The sequence below is a fragment of the Corvus kubaryi genome, unplaced genomic scaffold (genome assembly GCF_017639235.1).
Source record: "Corvus kubaryi isolate FWS band 111438036 unplaced genomic scaffold, C.kubaryi_AGA036_p1.0 37398, whole genome shotgun sequence".
Classification (NCBI taxonomy): domain Eukaryota; kingdom Metazoa; phylum Chordata; class Aves; order Passeriformes; family Corvidae; genus Corvus; species Corvus kubaryi.
In genome coordinates, this window is record NW_024581137.1 from 1,818,297 (window position 1) to 1,835,820 (window position 17,524).

General features: G+C 37.9%; 1 protein-coding gene across 3 annotated transcripts in view; it reads left to right on the plus strand.

Annotated features, from left to right (window-relative positions):
• LOC121672012 (tubulin polymerization promoting protein) overlaps window positions 1-17,524 on the plus strand; it is an 86,717-nt gene that overhangs the window by 27,205 nt on the left and 41,988 nt on the right. For all 3 annotated transcript variants that reach the window (XR_006018722.1, XM_042044400.1, XM_042044398.1), the window contains exon 3: window positions 15,005-15,158. Coding sequence is in view for 2 of the 3 variants with exons in the window: in XM_042044400.1 (XP_041900334.1) it covers window positions 15,005-15,158 (154 nt within the window). In the remaining variant the exon portion in view is untranslated. The remainder of the gene's footprint in view (window positions 1-15,004; window positions 15,159-17,524) is intronic.

The following is a 17,524-nucleotide window of genomic DNA, read 5'->3' on the forward strand; positions in this document are numbered from 1 at the left end:
TCAGAAGATTTCTGGCTAGAATTTCTGCTTGTCATCTTTGTTGAGCTCCATTTGAAAACCTGGAGGGTTTTTTGAGCTTTGAAGTGTGAGGATTTGGCTTCTAATGCCTCTAAAGGGGTGGACATCCTGTAAGTGCTGTGGATTAGAAAGATATAAAGACATATAGTAGTTTTTGTAGCTGCGATCTCAGGGCTTTGTTGGCGTGTAGGTATAGGGTACTCTGTAGGTGTAGGATAAGATGTTCAGGAGTGAATAAAGCTTGCTTTGGTTGTGTTCTGCCCTGTCAAACTTTGCTAAGTAATTGAAGGAGAACATTAGCCTGAAACATTTGCTGTTGAATTCCTACTGGCTTTGCTGTCCTTACTATGAGACATTAAATAACCATAAATACATTCATCAAGTACTTAAGGTAGTTTAAATTGACTACTTGTATAAACATTCTTAATGTAGAAGTTCTGTAATAAAAATGACCAATATGTAACCCTGCAAAGATGTTTGTCACTTGTGTGTTTTGGGAGGTCTCAGAGTAGACCTGCACAGGCTGGTATATGCAACACAAAACATAGAGCTGAACTGTGTATATATACATGGCATTGTGTTAATCTGTTGGTTTCGTACCATCTTATTTTCTCGCAAGAACCAGTTTGCAGTTGTGCTTTATAGGTTGTGAGGATATACTTGATTTGCTTATGAACAGCATCTACCCTATTGGCACTGCTGGTGGAGGGTGAGACCCCATATGTTGAGTTAGATCCCCTGGAAATTCATCACTGGTCCTCATTCAGAAGATTTTGTACCACAGATAAGTTAGTATATACCTGGAAAGTAAGACAGTTTTCTGACATTCATTGGAATAAGAGCACAGAAGTCTAATACTAGTTGCACCATTAAATGCCCACTATTTAGAAAACTTGCCCTTCTATACAAAACATTGTGCGAATAGATACATTAAATATTCTTCCACCAACATGCCAGTGGATGACAGTTTGGAGTAATACTTTGCTGCTTCTGCTGGTGAAATCAGAGGCTTTGAAGAAAATACTAGTTTCAGAATAATACTAGTTTCAGAATTGATATAGTAATCCAAGAAAAATGGATGTGAAGCCACATTTTCTGAATGTAAGTAACTGAGAGCTGCTGGAGATTGCTGGTGTAAGAATGTACTGATGTTTGTAAGATGAACAGAAAGTACCCTTTTGTACATAGCAAAAATCAAGAGGGCAGCACATCTTACCCAGCTCTGGCTTGATACCTTCCTTCAGTAGCTGTTGGTCTAAATAAGTCACAGTTTTCCAAAAGCTTGCTCTTTTATAGTCTCCTCTCTGCTTCCACAATTAATTCCAACGTCCTGGAGTTTTCCCAATCGTTTCCTATCATTTTGGTTTGTGATGATGATGTCTGCAACTATGTGGGTAAACCTCCATTTATTGTGAACTTTTGCATGTTTTGAATAGAGAAGTGTGATGTAAATGAGAGAATATCTGTATTGGTATCAACCGTCATAATTTTCTGCCTTTCTTTTGGATTGGTTTCAAATGCACATGGGTCAGCACTGTAAAGACCGATATATAGATCTTTAATCCAGGGGAGGTGATAGATCCCTATAGAGAATTTGGTCACTCTCTGTTTATAGCTTTCACAAAGTGCCAAGGCATTATTGGCATGGACTGTTCTACAGATTCTGTGGCACAACTGAGTGTTCCATCTGGAAAATGTGTTCCCCGCTTTGGACACAGAGAGGGAGGATCAGTCTCTCTCATCCAAGGAATCAAAATGGCTTCTTTCTGAAGCTGAATGTAGCTTTATTGTAACTACTTGTTTGGCAGGCTTTCTCTTTCTCTGGAGTTGGGTTTTTTTTTTGTCAGGAGATGGATAAAACTCTGTGCTTTGCAAAATCTGTATTTTTTTCTCTTCAATCAGTGCTTTGCCTATGTTGAATTATTTAGGTCTCTGAGCTCACAGGCGTGCCTTCATTACTTGCGAGGTATGTTTGGGCTTCCTACAGTTGTTCTTGGTTTTGATTAGTAGGGGGATCTTCATTCAGATTGAGGGTTGCATTGTCAATTGCAGCAACCTTGTGTTGAGATGGAAAATGCCTAGAGATGGCTCTTGAGGTATACAAGATAAGTGGTCAGATGCATTAGCTATTTTTTCCCTAAGCTGTGCAAGGGTAGATGTCTGTCTCCACAAGATCTGGTAAGGAGAAATGGTAAAGGCATAGCAGAGGAACTTACTAAAGAATATTCTCTGTATTGGCAATGGGTAGACATATGTAATTGGCTTTAGACTTGTGGATCTGTAGAAGAAACGAGGTGCTCTCATGTGCAAGTGTTACATGGGTTTTGCTGCTCTATAATTTAGCCTTAATATTGCCCATCTGCACTTTTTAAAGATAATATTGTTCTCTTCAAGAGGATACCTCTTCAAATACTCTCCTACTCTCGTTTGTAAACTGATTGGGAGACTGTTTTGGCCACAGTCTACCTATTCTTCTGTCTTGCTTTTTGTTTTGTAAAATGAGAATGCTGCCAGTGCAGACAATTACATCTCTAACTGCTGTTTCAGAAGACATGAAGATAAGAAGGACATGGGGAGCAGGACATAATTGTGGAAGTTGTAGGTTTAACAAAGAGTGAAATCTCCTTTGCAAGAAACAGACATAGAATGGGAAATTCTGCAAGATTGGGGACTGTATATTTAGAGCTTTGCTGTGACAATCCAATTTTCCCTTTCATATGGGAAGGCAATCTTCCAGTAGGGGAGAAATATGCAGTTTCTTCATTATTTCTATTATATTTCTTGTTTTCTTTGAAAGGGAAAATCTCTCTCTGCATATCTGCAGTCTGGATTCTTCTTTCTTGAAGGTGGTGATTTGGTCCTTGGCTTTTGGTTATGGCAAACAGTTTTGTGGCTTTCTCTGCATGTGACCTATGGATATGGACTAACACTGTAGTTAGTTTCTCTTTTTTCACTTGGTGTATCATTCTTGGTTTCACACCTTTCTATCTCCAACCATGGTCCATGACTCTTACAGACTGAGATCATCCTGGCATCAGTTAACGCCAGCTGTCTATTTTTAATGCTGTCACCTTCTCATATTGCCAGCAAAAAATGTTAGCAGATACACATCTGTGTTTTCTCCCTGTCATCAGAATCACTGGAACAACCTCTCCCACAAACACACACTTTTTCACTTAGAGAGTTCACTATCAGTGAGCTGTCACTGGGTTCAGAAATTGCCTTTGTGGTTAGATGTGATTTGATGTGGAAAACAATCCAGCTCTGTAAAATCCTTTGAAAAACTGGAATGTTGCTGTTGTAAAACCATCTGACAATGATATTTTCTTATTGAGACAATCTGATAAAACTTTTGGTTTTAAATTCTGTGTATTAAACTCTAAAGGAAAATTCCACCTTGAACTGCTGCTCTGGCTTCCATAGTAGCATTTTAGTAAGCAATGAGTTGCTTACTGCTGAGCTTGTCTGCTGAGCTGGCTGCAGTTCCCAAATAGATCAAGCTGTGTTGCTTAATGTTTAAATTATGTTTCAGAAATAACTATGCAAAGCTATTTTTGAAAAATATGTATAGTATTTCTTATGCATAGTATTAAATGGTATTGTACTTTTCTCACAAAAAACTCACTGAAAACCAGTCTGCAACTGGAAATATTTACTTGGAAGGTAGGGAGGAATGTCTTGGAGCTGGGTACCTCAGCTATCAGACTCCGCTTTCTGAATTTCTTGGCCAAGAAACACAAGTAACCTTGCTGTATGCTGGCACAGTATGGTGGTTAACAAACAGCTGCCATGCCTGAACAGTAGAGTGAATATGCTCTATATGAATTCAAGGTTGTGTTATTCATCCCTTTTCCTTCATTTCTCTTGTCATCAGCCAGGGACCTCTTTTCTTTATATTGACCAGTGTAATTTCTGAATTAGGATGGGAGTTTTGTTAGAGGCCTCACTGAAACAGTGATCCAGACATCTTTCTCCATAAGAACAAGCCATAAAATGTTCAAATTGTACTTGTGGTTTTACTTGAGCTTCATAGTGATTTAAAAACTTGTCCTCGCAATACTCACCCTTTGCCTTGCCACCATTTTGCATTGTACTTTGCATGCTGCTCTGATGTGGGTTGGTTCAGTGTAGGAAAAATGGCTCAAAATTTTGGTAGTTATTAAATTCCTGTCTGGAAATTAAAAATCCCTCATAATATTAGACATTGTAAGGATACACAGCAGGCTTTTTACTGAAGCATCACAAAATCTGGGGAGGAAAATAAGAAAGAAATTCCAGGAAAGTTAGTAGCACATAAAATTAGGGTTTTTGTTTTAATGTAATTTTAAGGAAAAACTGAGAGGAGAAAAAATTTTGGGTAGTATGTTGCTAGAAGGAAGCTTGGATGCTTACTTGTTCCATGATAAAGAGTTGGCTTCAGTTATTATTCTGTCCCTTGTGCAATGGTTTACTTTCAAAGTCCAATTCAGTTCTTAATGAAAGCATAATTTAAGCTCTAGTATCTTGAGACTTAAGAGTTAAGGTGTTACTATGTCCAGTCCTATTTAATAATGCCATTGTTCTTTATCCCCTTGACTTTGAATTTTCTTTAAATTGAGTAGGATGTCATACCATATAACCATTCAATATCTAGTTCTTAGATATGAAGCTTTTCTGTTCTGGGTCTCATTAATAAAACCAGCACTGTCTTATGCAACTCTGTTTTCTATTGTAAAAGTTCTGCTTTTTATTCCCCTGTCAAATGTCATATCCTGTCCTTGGTTAACTGATTCATGAAAAAAGGTAATGTCTTCCCTGAATGTCAACTCAGTCAAAATATTGATGCTGTATGTAGAGAGAAAGCAGTAAGGTTACCAATAGCCTGAGGGTGCTAACATGGAAGTTCATTAGGTTGTGCCTCTTTTCCTATCTCTGAGTGTCATGTATTTATATAAATTCAGGTTAGTAATACAAATGAAGTCCTGAAAAATAGCTAGTAATCTGAAAGCTGTCCTTGCGAATCTTTTTCTAGTCATACTTATAAACAATTTTGTATAGTTTCTGTGGATTGACTGCTTGGGATCAAATGCATGCGCTTTGTGCTTAGAGGATGTTTGGCCATGCAGCATTGACCTTACTCTTGGTCATGGCTTGTCACAATGTTCTAGTTTTCTTTCAACAGTGTTTGTGTTGGATGTTGTTTCTTATACTTTGATTGGTCTCATTTTTAACCAAATATTTTAACACTAAGTGTGAAATCAAGAGAGAAAATCAAAAGAAACCCAAATGCTGGGGTTTTTTGTGCTGTTTCTTTTTTGGTTTTTTGTTTTTTAGTTTTTTTTGTTCTGGGACATGAATGAGACATGTCAGCTCACATGGGATTGCTGCCGACCTGTAGGAGGATGCCTTATCTGTGTATCCTACTTTTCTTTCCCTGGGTTATCAGGCAGTGTGTTTATGTGCACTTCTTTAACTGGTGGAGGAAGTACAGGTGATGTTGGTTCTTCGCCCTGTCCTCTCAGCTGTTATGCCTTTGCCCTAAGCCCCTGCACTTCAACAGCAGAAAGAGCTTTTGAAACTGCAGTGGTTCTATCAGCTTTTTCAGCTCTCTGAAGATAAAATGGTAAGTATTATTGTATGAAAATAGCTTGTTACCACTAGCTTGTGTGGTAAGCTGAGCCTGGGGAAGACTGACAGACGAAGTGATTGGCTGTTAAGACTGATTAGTAAATCTTCAACTGTTCTTAACTGCATTAATTTATTTTGTTTGAGGCTGACTTAATGAGCACTATGAGATCATCCTCTTGGATTTTTGTATTTTGGATGTGCTCAGCAGTGTCTCTGGCAGCTGTGCACTGTATTGGGTTATTACACTGTGCTTAGTTTCTGCTCCCTTTCCCTATGGTCTGTGTGTATGCCTAGCCTAGTGCATATCCTTAAGATGACAAGAACCAAAGAGAACAGCAAATAAATTGAGCCTTCTAGAGAAGAAACCAGCATATATGTCGGCAGCCTGATTTTGAGGCATTGTCTTTCTGCTTCAGCACTAGTTTGTCCCCTACCATATGTCGAAGACCTATCTGCTGCCTTCTTTTTTAAATTGCTCCTAATTTCCTACATCTTTCTGTACTTTGGCTAATATTCGTGCTAGTTTCACTCACCCCTGCCATGTCCTTTACTGTCTTAACTTCCACCCAAATTGTGCTGTCAAATGGTATCAGTCCTTCATACACCCAAGGGATGGATTTCTATGTTACTGAACAACATTACCTGCAAGTTTTATGTCATTTATTGGATTCTTTCACAGGAGTAGACAGCATTCTAAGGAGTGATAAGATTATTGTCTTTTATCTGTTGTGTGTATACAGTTTTTACATGCTTTGTGTAGGGTCCACAGGATTGACAACCAGAAGATGGATGATCTCTCTTCTGTAACAAGGAAAAGCTGAAGTACTCTCAGACTACTTGGTAGCACGTTTCTCTTTCCAGACTCTGGTCCATGCCTGTCATGCCAGATACACTTGCAAACTCCTTTGATGTAAGTTGGGGTATGTGCTTTCTTCAGGCTTCACAGAGTTTTCCTAATACTGCTTTTTATCAGTAGCTAACCATTAAATGAATCTTCATTATTAAATATTCAAATGTAACATTATTTTTGTTCTCTTAAACTGAAAAAAACCTCAAACAAATGTGAAATAATTGGATTCTGCTACTCTCTTTAATCTAATTTAATCTTTTAATCTAAGCCGTATATAACTATCAGACCTGCTGTCTGCTTGGACTTTCTCTTTTCCTCATCCTTTGCAAATCCCCCTAAATCTCTTCAACCCCTTTAACTCATTTTGGGATTTGCTTTCTTTTGGAAGCTTTTACTTATTAATGTTTTTGCCAAATCATATTCTTTCTCCAGTCCCCCTTCGTTCCCTTCCCAGTACTATTTTATCTGATAGGGTCATAGCTGTTGGGCTTGTCTTTTCTTAAATTTCAGGTTTTATTTTAAAGGAAATGAATTTTCACCATGAGTGAAGCACATAGGAAGCACATAGGATAGAAAAAAAAGTCAAGAGGAGAGAAGTGTTGGCTTAAGTCTCAGGAAATTGTTTTCATAAGAGAAGCCTAAAATATTTAAGTTGCAATGAAGTCTAATAAAGGTATCAACTGCTGGTTTAGTGAGCCATTGACATCCTCTTGCTTCAGGTTTTCATAGTGTAGCAGCTGTCCCAGTTTTGGATACTTAGAATAAACTGGGCATATGCTGCTTTACCCTTGCTCATTAATGAGACAAAAGCACCTGGAGGAAAAACTGGCCATTCCAGGTTCAGTTTCTGAGTGAATGATCTGAGGTGTTCTGCCCTTGTAGCCCACTCCCAGAGAGGTTTCTGTAAGTCATGACTATTTGCAGTGATACAGTGAGAGAGTTCTGTACTGCATTGTGCTTGCCTTGTTTTTCTTTCTTGAAAAACTGATAATGGCATTCCCCTGTGGTCATGGTAAATGAAGCCGTCTAGTCCAAATCCTGTAGTGTGACTTGGCTGAGATGCTGTCTATCTTAGAGAGACTAATTGTGAAGGTCATCTGGATGTCTTCGTTGTCAGTTGTACTCTTCCCCTCAGAAGAATCCGCTAGTGTTAAATAGCCCTGCATTCAAAAGTGACCACTATTTCAGCTGAAGATCTGTTGTAGCTTCTTCCTAGGATGATTTTTTTGAAGGTATCTTCTATGCCTCTTTCCTCACAATTTGCCAAATTACTCCTGCTTGAACCAACACACAGATGTCTAATTTCAGTATCCCAGTTCTACCCATTAATTGGGGCAGAAGTCTGATGTGAAGTGATATCCGAAGTTTTGTTACCTTAATTTTGTTTTATTAGCCACGTCTCTTTAGAGCTGTTAGTGCAGTGCAAATACCCTGACAGTATTAAAGTAGCTTTCTTCGTTTGCTCATCTGTCTTCAGCTGTATTTGTAAAATTTATACACAAGCCTGTGCTTTGGGTTAATCATACATTTTTCAGTTTAATCCAAGAAAATGTTCTCTTTTTCATTTTTAAGGTTTTTTTTGCACTATATATCTAGCAGGTTTTTTATTTTATTCTTGACTGATACGTAGCAAAAACCAGACCTTCACAGGATATCTTAAATACTCCATTAGATTGCAAGGTTCTACCAGGCTGGTTAGCTACTTAGGGACCTACCTTTAGTTCAGGGCTTCTTGGCTATGAATTATCATGCTAATAGCCAGCAAAAATTCAGAGCTGTATAAGAGAGGAGAAAATGAAAATTGTAAACCACAAACAGAAAAAAATAAACCACCAGCACCGCAGCATAATCTGCTTCTTGGTTAAACAGCCTTGAACTTTGTGATTATAGTGTTACAGCAGACATTTTTGGAAAAAAATACATCTGTTAGATGAGTGTTGTATTTTGCAGAGACTAGTACAAACCTATTTTGCTTCAAGGAATTTGAATTTGTCTGTGGTACCTTATGATTGTCAAAGTGTACAGTACAAATACCACTAGCAATTGTTATTGACATACATTACGTTTATAGACCATATCATGAAGATTTGGTGTTTTTGCAAGTAGCAAGTAAGAGAAAATATCTGTTCTACTAAACAAAGAGGGGTGAATGCTCTGGGCTGTAACAGTAATAATAATAAAGTTGCTGCTGTAAAGTGGTAAATAAGAAAAGTCTTTGTGTGAAAATCAGTAAGTTTCAGCTGTAGTGAGTTTTTTAGTATGGCTTGTTAAGATAAAAGAGAAACAGCTGAAGTTTGAAGTCAGGGCTGAATATCATTATGAAATATGCCTTTGGATACCCCCTTAGGATGAAACGCCTGACTAATGGTCTTGTTCTCAGTGATGATGCCTTTATATCATTAATTTGAATAATTTTCAATGATTACTTCTGATAATTTAGAAATGTTTAATATTGGTTAGCAGTTGCCTATGTAGATGTGGGAGCAATAGTGGCAAATCAGAAATAGCCTGATCAGTCTTATTGTGCCAGTAAGTCAGAAACTGTGATAAATAAGCTGCTCATGCATTCTCTTGCCAGCCTGGTCCTTCATTCTGTTTTCTGAATGAATGAGACTGCCTTGGTAAGAGAATAAATACAGGAAGTACTCAAAGTCCTGTTCTGCTTTGCAAGAAAAGATGCTGTTGAGTTTTACTTGACTGCTCAGTTGATCAAGACACCCAAGTCCCTGGTGAATTTAGAATAAATAAACCTTACAAACAAAACTCCTTCTGTTAGAGTTTATGGAAAAACATCTGTTGGGCTCCCACCTCTAGTTATGGTGTTTTTAGAGCCTTGTCAGACCTACTATACTCCTTAGACCTTTGTGAGTGGATGACAATTTCCACAGCAGAACAGTCCTGATTATTGTATCCTGCCATAATCCTCCCTGGCATGCTAACAAAAATAGAAGCTTCTCTCAGTAATTCTACATCTTCCTTCCTATCTTCAATGTAAGAAAATAGAAAAACGTCCTATTGTGATGGGAGTTTAGGATGACTTTGGGTAGCTTGGAGATTACATCAGGACCTATTAAGTTGTAGACTGTTGTATTAGTACTGAGCTGTTTTAGTGCTTTGGAGATGAAGGTCTCTAATACTAGCCAAGAATTTTGTGTATTGGGTGTGTGGAGTGTAATTGTGTAGCTTTTCAGCTGAAGTTGTGGACAACTGTTAATCCAAGTAGTATTCAAGTATCCATTTGCAGCAGTACACTTTCACACTTAAGAACTCAAGGCACTGTTAGTAGTAATATTTGCAAATGAAAACTGCATCACTTGCTGTTCCAATCTACTTTGGGTCAATGTTTGATACTTCGCACTTTGTTTACTCTGCTAATGTCTAGACACAGAACTGATGCTTTTGTATAGGTGAGCTTGGGCTCCCAAGAGCAAACTGAGGATTTCAAACTTCAGAATCTCCCAATATGTAGTGGCCACATGTGGAGAGACTTACCAAGGAAAGGGAAGTGATGGGAAGCTTCCTATAATTCTTCTGAGTATGTTCATTCTGTTCCCAAGTGTAGGCATAGATACAGGAGGTTGTCATTAGTGTGCCATGAACACAGTTTCCACCACTGAAGGATGATGCATTAGAGTAATTCTGTTTGTTGTAAGAAGCAGAGCTTAAAATAGAATGGTATGTAAGAATGTATCCTTTCTAAACATAAAGGTTTCTTTGTGTCATAATGAAGTATAGGGCTTTAAAATATTTTAGTATTAATGTCCATCATATATTTTGTTCTTTTCATTGATGTGGCCAACCTTATGACACCTAGATTTGTAAAAACCTTTTTTCCCTCCTTCCTTCCCTTGTTTGTTGCTATTTTCCATTTTGTTTTATTTTCTGGTCAGTTTTAATTTTCGTTCCGATGTCTGATTTTTTAGGTTTTTTTTTTTTTTTTTTTAATGTACAGTTTTTTCTCTTGTTTCTATACTAACTCTCTGGAATGCTAAACCTAAGAGATGAGTGTTAAGAGCTGAGCGATCACCCTTGGCATACTTAATTGTCGACAAGTTGTTTGAACTTGTAACACTTGGAAAATGGAACTGAATATATTTGTTTTGCTATTCCCATGGAAACGAGGTATTTATAATGAGCTTCTAAAAAAAGTTACAAATATAGACAAAGAAGCTGATTCTTTGTAGCAGTTGCTTAATAGAAAGGAATTAGTTTATTTGGGGGGTTATGGGTTGGGGTTTTTTTCTTTAGTTCATGAGGTCCGAAAAGCTGCTATAAGGAAGGGGTATCCTGAATGTGAACAGGTGAAAATTAACTGGGGACAGCCTTGTGTGTTATGCAGTGTTCATAGGATTATAATTTTTCATACAATAGTTTGAGTTGGAGGGAGCCTTTTACAGATCGTCTAGGTGAACACCACCACCTCGCCCTTCCCCCAGTGAGCAGGGACATATTGCATGAGATCAGGTTGCTCGTACCCCCATCCAACCTGACCAGGGATGGGCCATCTACCATTTCTCTGGACAACCTCTTCCAGTGTTTCACCACCCTCCTGAAAATGTCTTCTTTATATCTAGTGTGAATCTACCCTATTTTAGTTGACAGCCATTACCTTGTCATATCACAACAGCTCTGCTAAAAAGCCTGCCCCCATCCTTTCTTGTAAGCCCCCTAAAAGCCGCAGTAAGGTCTTCTGGATCCATGTCTCCAACAGATTGAAGAACCTCAATTCTCCCAACTTTTTTTCATGGCAGAGGTGTTCCTTCTATCTGGTCAACTCTGTGGCCCTCCTCTGGACTTGCTCCAACAGGTCAATGTTCTTCCTGTGCTGGGGACCCCAGAGCTGGATGCAGTGTTCCAGTGTTCTCACCAGAACAGAGTAGAGGAGCAGAATCCCCTCCCTTGCCCTGCTGCCCACGCTGCTTTTGATGCAGCCCAGGACATGGTTGTTGGCTTTCTGGGATGTGAGTGCATGTTGCTGGCTCATGTCCAATTTTCCATCCAATAGTACTCCCAAGTAATTATCCCTAGGGTGTTTTTGTGGACCTGGATTGGAGAGAGTGTAAATCAAGGTTGGTTGAAAGACTTTTCCTCTGTCATTTCTACCTACTCCATCAGTGGTCTCCTATACATTCAACCCATGACTGTACAAACAGAAGCGAGGGGAGCATGCTGTAGTAGTTAGTAGTCATGATGACAGCAACTGCTCAGAGCTCTTCAAGACTGTCTCTAGAGACAGGAGGGGTGTAGGATTGCTGCTAGGTAATTTAGATGCTGGTACATGGCATACATGTACCATACCTCACATACCAAAAGTGCCAGAGCACGTTGTGTTCTTGGGGTTTTCCACAAGACTTGACATATGTTGCAACTGTACAGTTTTGGAGTTAATTACGATGCTATACAAGTGGATTTGATAATATTGTAATAGATGGGGGAGTGAGAGGGGGTATTTTTGGAGTGTAGAAAAAGATAACACATTTCAAAATTAAAGCTGTTTTATTTAAAAAACTGGGGATACAGTTGTAAAAGTCCTTTACTCTCAATCCTATTTTTAACATCACTCCAATTAATGTTGTTCCTGGTAGAGAATATCAGCTACAATGCCCATTTGTTTCTCTTTTAGCTGCAATACTACATTTGTCTATATGTGTCCAGTTTGGCCTTATACCTTAAGCTGAAGGGGAAAAATCCACTCATTTCTTTGCCCCGTGTAAGTGACAGGGAAAAGACCAAATGTGAGCAGTAGGTATACCTGTATCTTAGACCAAGTGTTCTTTGTTCCCTTTGACAGCCATATTTATGTATTTTTCCTTTTAATTCACACACAAAAAAAGTTATGCTGTTCTATTTAATGCATGTGAACCAAAAAAATCTTCATGTGTTACTAAAACTCTGAGATCAGTTGATTTGGTTAGAGCATGGTGCTAATAGTGAGAAGGTCATGAGTTTGATCACATAAGAATTGGACTCGATGATCCTTGTGGGTCCCTTCCAGCTCAGAATATTCTGTGAAAAATAAACAAGTCAACACGAATTTCTGCTGGTTTTGCTGAAAAGTGTTCGTTCTCTTTCCCATTGCGATGATCCTGACTGATGATCGAAACTAAACCTATGTGCTGCAGAAAACTGCCTTTGCAAGGCCTGTGTGGCTAGACTTGGCTGTGAGTCTGTAGAGAATTTAGGGCTTTAGGGTGTTGTTGTGCTGAAGCTTTGCAGCGATTGCCAATGCTTTCTTTTTTTATATGAGAGGCAAAACAAAATGAAGTCTTGACCTCTTGAGCTACTTAAAAGTTCTTGGACATGTTTAATCAGAAGAGGGATGTTAATCCTATTAATGAGAATCCTGGAGAAATTCCAGGTAGCTAATTGCAGTTTATTCCACGTGTCTTTCTGATTAATGAAATGCTGGATTATATTCTTCATTTCTAGTGTCATGATGTTCTTTTACTAGCTAATCCTGTGAGATACTCCAGCACATGCTTTACCTAAAGCAGACAAGTAGTTGCAAACAGCAATGTTTGGTCAAAAAACACATCAAGTTTATTTTGTGGGGGTTGCTGATGTTTGCTACGTATGTTGGGCTGCATTGAAAATAAAGAATTATTAGTAATGAACAATTATATAAAGGGTTCCCTTAGTGTTTGCAATTATGTAAAGTGTTTCCCTTAGAATTTTGTTTTGAATAGCCATTTTCTCCTTGTTTTAAAAGCCTGGGATAAAATTTCATTTTTTGTTTAGTTAATTGAGTCGGAATCCCTTTATAGTTGTTGGTTGCTAAACCAGAAATCTCCCTTCCCCGTCTCATTAGTGGAGGCATCCTCCAGCTGAGAGGGATTTGACCACTGAAGGTGTGTAAGAGAAGATCAAAGATAAATCCATGACCTATCACTGAAATTCCCTTCATAATGGTCTTTTTGACACTTGAATTTAAATTAGATTTCTATATACTGCTTTTCTAGCCTGAGATTTCTGTTGCAAGCACACACTATCCTAGCATCTACTGTTTATTCCTATATAAACAGCTGTCTCTGTTGAAAGGACTGGTCTGGGTTGTGTGGTGGTGCTTGGTTATTTTTTTCCCCTGATTTGCTTGAAATGTTCTCTAAATTGGCATAAAAAGAAATGCTCAAGCAGCAAACAAAGCTTGTATAGTAGCATGTTTCCCAGCAACGTGGACTCTCAAATATTACTTTAACTTTGAGAGTTTTGTAATGTTGTAAACATTTTCTGCTTTTGAAGATGGTACTATTTAAGATTATATCAACATAAGTATCAAAACATCTTTTTCAAAATGGTTCTGTTTTGATCTGCTAAATTTTGGGGTGTAAATTCTTGTTCAAAAGATCAGAGAATATGTAATTTACTAATACAGGGAAAGGTGTGGTTTGTGTCTGCTGTAATTCATAAAAACTAAAATAGTTGGGTTTTTTTAAATGGTGAGTAAACTCACTAATGCTGTGAGTTTAAAATTTTAAAATGGATTTTAAAATGAGGAACACTAAAACTTGTTTAATATTAGGGAATTGAGTAGAACAGTGTATACTCCACAACATTATCTCCTGCCTGAACTAAATATTTTAAAATGCTAGAAAAAAAACATGCATTAACCTCCTTTTGGTTAAACACATCTCTGTAGTGAATGCTTTGTAAGAGTTCTATCAACTGAACCCTTTGGTGTGATGGACCAAAAAAGATCTGCAGGAATGATGGTATAAATTGGTGTTCGTAAAGTGTGAATTTCCCATTAGTCAGATTTTGCACCACACACTTGTACAGCAAAATCCTCTCAGTTAAAAGTAAATATAGGTAAGTAATTTACTAATGTGAAAATATGGTCTTCCTATTAGTGAAAACTACAGCAAGTATTCAGCTCCAGATTTCTGGGAGATTCATGAGTTCACTGGTCTACTGTATTGTATTTTCTGTGTATCTGTGAATGTTTTTTGAAGGTGATGGTCTACGAAGGAAAACAGGTGTTGAATTCAAATGTGTCAGTTGAAAATTTGTCAGTCTTCGATTGAGGAGGAATTTCAAGTTTTTAAATGCTTTTCAATTGTTTGCTTTATGCAATAGTAGAATTAATTTACTTGTGAATACATGGTGACTTGTAAATAATATGATAACCAGTTATTCAAAGTGGAATAAAAAAGTAGTAAATAAAAAGACTTACCTAAGATGCTTCAGTTCTTGTCTTATACATGCAGGCTTTATAAGTGATCAACCAAATGAGACTGTATTTAATTTGATGAGCTGCAGGCATTTTGACAGTAGACCCAGTCCCTTTATTTCCTTTTTATTTCTGAACATTCATCAAGGGAAGTCTATGAAGTGCTGTCTACTGATGTACATATAAAAAAAGTGATATTCCTGGGATATGTTCTATTTGACACCATAAATTGGCTGCATGGGTCTTCCTGTTCTGTTGCAGTTTTCTGTTGTTCACTGTGGTAAACTGAAACCATTCTGCTATTCTTGGAATGCTTTTTGTACTGTCTTGTAATTTCTTTCAATTGCTGTGTGTTTCAACAGGGGAAAGTCTGTAAGAACTATTACTTTTGAACAGTTTAAGGAAGCTCTTCAAGAACTCTCCAAGAAGCGATTTAAAGGCAAAAGTGATGAGGAAGCACTTCAAGAGATATATAAACTAATTGAAGGAAAAGGCCCAGGTTTAACTGGAGTAACGGTATGTTACTGGTCTAATGGACAGATTGTTTCTACCTGTCCTTTGTTCTACTGCAGTGTTGTTATGTTCACCTGCTTCCCTTTACAATCCACAAATCCAATTTCTCCGTGAGCCCGAAGGCAGCAACTGCTAAGCAGAATGGGAGCAAAGACTATGCAACAGCTGAGTATTGCACTACTGTGTATTCTTGTGTGGCACTGTCATTGCTCCTTCTAGAAATTGTACTACCACCTAGTAGCACCTCAGGAATATCCTGAGCTCTTGTGTATGCTTAGAACAATGAAATATTAATGAAGAGTGGTGTATCCAAATCAAAAAGTGTAGAAGGACATTAAGTTTAGAGCCTTGATAAAAAAGTTCTAAGATGTTTTGTGACATACCAAAAAGACTAAAGCAAAGGCATCTTAAAATGCGTTTAATTACACCATGTGAATCCCAGAACACTGGAAATCTGGGAATAATTATCATGTGGTCTGGTCTTTGTTTCTTGTTTGTTCCAAGTCTGTCAGAGCTATAATATTCTTTCTTTTTAATTTTAAAATATTGGTATTAAGCTTTGTATGTGGAAAGGAAGCTATAAAGCATGCTGTACATAAGCTTGGTTGTCCTTTTAGGTGACCAGGCTAGGCAAGCTTTTTTCCAGTATTTTAGGAGATACTCAGTACTATACTTGAATAGTTCTGTTGGTTTAGTTCATCTGCTTAAAATTTGTGATGCTTCTGAATTTTGCCTGTAAAGCTGTGAACAAAAATACAATCTTTTCAGAAACTGGTTCTCTGCAAATGATCAGTGTAAGTATCAAGTGGAAAGATCTCTTTTGAGTTGTAAAATAGTCAGCTTTTTACAAGATTTTATTTTATTACTCTTGTACTCTCATTTAAAACAAGCGGTAATTTTGATACAGACTTAAAATATTGAACCTTCTTTTTTTTTCTTCACTTACTCTAGTAAATTTGAATAACAGCTTCATCTGTTCAGGGATTCTTGGTTTGAATTGTGTACATTATTCTAGGCCTCACTCCTGATTCCATTTTTGGTATTTCAGCAGGCAGACATTGAAATGGTTTGTGTCTACCACTAAGGGAACAGCCTCTTTCTGTGTGGGGGACATGGATGAGAGAGCTTTGCAGATGCAGAGTAGTGTCATATAGGCTCTGCAGAGGTATAAGTATGTGCAAGCAGCAGGCGGAAAAGAGTGAAGGGGGAGTATGAGCCAGCAATGTGAAGCTTGACTGTTCAATATGTGCAGTTCTGGGGAGAGTTAAAGTGAAGAAAGGGGGATCAGAATATCTTCTGCTATCTTGAAAAGTAAGGGGCAGGAGGCAGAGTTTAAAAAGGAGGGAGATTGCAGGCTGGGAGCATGTGTGTGTGTGTATGTAAAACCAAGCTTCATGTTTGTTTTGTCATGCTAATTTAGTTCCTGGATGGTAAAAGTGACCCACAAACTTGGCAATTAAAGACATTAAAGTAAGTAAATGAATAGATGGCCACTCTCCTTCTGCAACCCAGGAGTGCATATGTGAAATCTCTGTACAAGCTTTCTAATGCTTTGTTTACTTTGGGAAGTCGATATTGTGGAAATTTTAGTTTGTGCTGCTTTCTGTATGGTTAGACAAAATTACATTAAGCTTTTCGTAGAAGTTCTAGGGTAATTCAGTCATGCCATGTAGTGTGTGCCCTGCTCTGTAAAACTCTGCTATAGGTCATGTAGATTTGGTTCAGGTTTCAGACAGAAAACTTTATGTGATTACTGACACATTACTCTAAACATATTAGGGAACGAGCTGGAAGTGTGATTAAGTGAAGCTTGTGAATAAGAATACTTCAGCAGCATGTGGGGATTTTTGAGTCTTAGCTCCTTATGTTCTGTGTTGGGTATTTTGGGGAGGCAGGCAGCAGGGGCAGTATGTCTGGACTAAATGTCAGCCTGGAGAAAGCACTCCTGCAAAAGGACAGTTGGAAAGTTTACCTTCACATTGGACAGTCAGGATTTTAGTGCATGTTGTTGTGATAGAAGTGATAGAAGATTTTTTATCTCTTTCTGTTTATTTTTTCTTCTCCTACAGAATGTTGTAGAATTACAAAAATCCCTGCTTGTGGTTGATGTGGTTGAGAAGGCTCAGCAGCCAGACATTGAAACTGAGTGAATTTTAGGCCACTTTCTAATCTTGCAACAGAACATGTATGATTGACTTTGTCACACAGGAAGAAAAACAACAGAAAAGTGATAAGGTTTAATGAAGCCAGTGGCTTTATTTAGCTCCCTTGGTAGTGATCTGTCAATAGAATATACAGTGCAGGCCGTGTAACTTGGACATCTTGTAAACAGTCATGTAAATGATGTCTAGGGCCTTTTAATTGGCCTC